The sequence below is a fragment of the Atta cephalotes genome (genome assembly GCF_000143395.1).
Source record: "Atta cephalotes unplaced genomic scaffold scaffold00054, whole genome shotgun sequence".
Classification (NCBI taxonomy): Eukaryota; Metazoa; Arthropoda; class Insecta; order Hymenoptera; family Formicidae; genus Atta; species Atta cephalotes.
Window position 1 is genome coordinate 823,743 of NW_012130118.1, and position 3,957 is coordinate 827,699.

General features: G+C 32.3%; 1 protein-coding gene across 1 annotated transcript in view; it reads left to right on the forward strand.

Annotated features, from left to right (window-relative positions):
• The window catches only part of LOC105623174 (fibrillin-1), a 14,875-nt gene that overhangs the window by 5,723 nt on the left and 5,195 nt on the right, over positions 1–3,957 (forward strand). Inside the window, 6 exon segments of the mRNA XM_012204574.1 lie at positions 79–393; positions 1,420–1,726; positions 1,801–1,982; positions 2,054–2,403; positions 3,032–3,291; positions 3,447–3,767. Of these exon segments, the coding sequence (XP_012059964.1) occupies positions 79–393; positions 1,420–1,726; positions 1,801–1,982; positions 2,054–2,403; positions 3,032–3,291; positions 3,447–3,767 (1,735 nt within the window).

The following is a 3,957-nucleotide window of genomic DNA, read 5'->3' on the forward strand; positions in this document are numbered from 1 at the left end:
TATATATATATATATATATATATATATATATATATTTTAATATCTTTAGAACATATTTGAAAAAGTGTGTATTTAAAGAATATATAACTAGTTACCTTGATACTCTTAATACTTGAAAGAAAAGAAACGCGCAGAACATGAATGACTCAATTATATGTATCAAGGATTAATTCATGTGTATGGTAAAAAAATGATGAATTTTCCGCGGGAAATCTTGCCTCTTTACGTATTCCTTTCTGTTTATTTGTTAATCAGATGTGGACGAGTGCGCAGAAGATATTCACAGCTGTGTAGCAGATGTCGAGCAATGTCGAAACACCGAGGGTGCTTACGAATGCGATATAAAATGCGGGAAAGGATTCACGTATAATATCGGCCTGGGAGTTTGCGTCGGTGAGCTTTCGATCTCCATCTCGAAAATTTTTAGATTTTTAATTGTTATAATGCACATAATAACATGATCATTGCTTTCCGATAAGTAAATTTTTATTATGTTTTAAACTTAAATTTCCGGTCTTTCTACCAGATAAATGTATGCATGCATTGCACAAATACAAAACACACAACACAATCTCTTGATCGCAATTCTTTTTCATTTTGAAAGATTCGATCGAATAATCGTGGAAAACGTTGTGAATTACGTTGGATATGTATTTGATGAGCTCGCATTCACAATTTGATTTTGCATGCAACGCTTCATCCCTGTAGCTTTCATGCATGTGAGTAATAAATTTATTTCTTAAATGATTGTGTTTTTTAATAATTCATATATGCAATAGTTAATTAATATAAAAATTATATAAGCATATTGCTAATTAACATTCTGGAGTTGAAGATGGATCTATTGAACCCACTTAATTATAAATCTTTGCCAAAAATATCAAACAATTGAATTTTTTTATGTTATATATCTAAAAATTTGGATTTTTGTTATCACACTGAAAAATATTTACTAAATCTTAATACATATTTTTTTAAATAGTAGAATACTAAATAAACTTACAGTAAATAAATATTTACTTAATAAAAAATGATTGAATCAAATTAATGGTTTTTGTATCAAATAAATATATGTTTTTAGTAAACATTCACTTAGAATTATTCAAAGAAATATTAAAATTTATTTTTTTCTAATGAAAAATATATTTAATATTTATTTTTTCATTTTACTTTCTCGAAATTAATTAATGTCTTTTAATTAACATAAATTAAATAGATCTTATACAACTAGCAGCAATATTAGAGATTTTAGTGTCAATTTCGAAGGGTTAACAGAAGAGGTTAAGAGATTTTAGAGATTGAAACTTATAAAAGCTAGCATACAGCTAGCTTTTTAATATTATATCTACGTCGATTTCTCTCTACAAAAATGATAAATAAATTATAATCTACGATAATATCATATGTATTTTCTTTTAGACATAGATGAATGTATCGAGTTGAGCAATTTTTGTCCCGATCCCGACACAATATGTGTTAACACGGAGGGTGCGTACGAGTGTACAAAGACATCGGCGAGTCCTTTTCCATATATTTTAAATGACAACAATCCGTCTGATTATCAAAAGAATATGCAATCCAGTTCACGTATGAGTTGTTCAGCGGGATATAAACCCTCTAACGATTCTGGAATAAGGACGAGGTGCATCGATGTCGACGAGTGCAACGAACAATTGCATTCCTGCGAGTTTGACGAACGCTGTGTTAATGAAATTGGTAGTTACAGGTACGATATTCTGTGACAAATTCAATAATGTATATTCAAAGGAAGATTTTAACAATATACTTTGAAAAAAATAGATGCCTACGGGTTGAAAATAATAAGAGTACATCTACCACGGAAGAAACCAACGACAATCAACGCGATAATCGATTTAGTCGAGGATACAAATTAGAGGGAACAAACATTTCGTCGGTTATGAATGAAATCGAGGATTGTGGCGACGGTTACTTTTTCGATGAGAAATCTGATCGTTGCATCGGTTAGAATTATTTCTTATTTTTATATTAAATAATCTTTCGTACGGAAATTTTGATAATTTATGTATCATAGATGTTGACGAATGTGCCAATGGAATAGCGATTTGTGGTATAGGCGAGCGTTGCGTGAATACGGAAGGTGATTACCGATGTTCTCCAATTTGTCCATCTGGTTTTCGACTGCGCAACAATTCTCGACCTACGAACGAGGTCAAGGAACATTGCGAAGATATTAATGAATGCTTGTTAGGTTTGCACGCCTGCAATAGCTTGACTCAATATTGTATTAATACAAATGGTTCCTACGTTTGTGAAACGCGAATCACTACTACCAGAATCGAGACAACGACTAGCAGTACAACAACAAGAAGACCTTTCATTGGTTTGCGCTACAACAAAGTACAGATCCCTAGAAGTAGTTTCGTGAGTTACTGATTATATCAATCTTGAGAAAATAATATGCATATTGATCACGGAGAAAAATGTAAAATAATATACGCTAAAATTTTAGTAAATTTTATGAAATTGACAGGTTCATATAGAGGAATAAACACCTTATACTTATGTAAAATTTATTTTACTTTTCTGGTAAATGGACAATCGTCGTATAACATACTGTGGTACTTTTTAAATTTTGTAAAGTAAATCTATAGATTACCATACATCTCAATAAAATTTTTACTTTATCGACAAGTTATATTTTTTGCCTTAGCACTAAATTTTACTCTACTGTGCGGTAAAGATACTTACAAGTATCAGTATATATGCAAAGTCTTGAAAGTTGCTTACAGTCTTGAGAATAGTATGATTTACTTTATTATGAGATAATAATTAAAATGGATTTACTTTAGATAAGGTAAAAAATACATTACAATTGTAATGTACTTTTCCTTACATCTTCGATTTATTTTTATTTTCATTTTTTTCAAAAATTGTCAGAATATTTTTTATAATCTTGTAAGATAAAAATTATTTTACCTTAACAATTTTTCTCCGTAATTATTCGTAGAAATTGTTATTTTAATCCAACTCGTGTTGTATAATATTTCAGAGCACGGATCGTTACTGGTCCACCGAACTCTGTAGACTGGGATACAAGAGAGACGCAAATACAGGCTACTGCGTGGACATAGACGAGTGTGTGGTCGGTCCTGGATGTAGAGATCATGAGAAATGCATGAATACTCCAGGGGGCTATGACTGTTCGCCCCTTTGCAGTACCGGCTGGTACTTTAGCACGACGACGAAGAGTTGTCAAGACGTGGACGAGTGTTTGTTAGGCGGTCACGATTGTCCTCAGAGTACACATAGGTATGCATCTTCAATTATGTATAGGACACATCTCAAATCGTGTATTCTTTTTTCTATAATATCTAATTATGTAACGATTGGAGTATTTTTTTCTGACATTATTTTCCGACGATTAATAATCGAATTTACAAAAATCCGGAAATGTTGATCCGCAGATGCGTCAACACTAACGGGTCCTTTGTTTGCGAATTAATACCGCCCTGCAGTCGCGGCTATAGACGAGCCTTCAACGGCACCTGTCTTGATATCAACGAGTGCTCCGAGAACTTGCATAACTGTCGGCTTAACTTGCATCAGTATTGCATAAATAAAGAAGGTGGCTTCGAGTGTTTGACTAGACTGCCCTCTTGCCAGTCTGGATATGAATATTCTTTGGGCGCTCGACGATGCGAGGACATCGATGAGTGTCTAATCGGACAATACAACTGTGACGCGAGATTTTCCGAGAGATGCGTCAACCTACCGGGTACCTACAGGTGTGCGAAATTTTTTTTCATCACAAAATCTATTAAATGTTCTATTGGGAATTCTATATTAGGTAAATATAATGAAATAGTAGTTAAAAATTATTCAATGATATATATATATATATATATATATATATATATATATATATATATATATATATACTAGTAGTAGTAGTAGACGTACGACGACCGTCCGTAC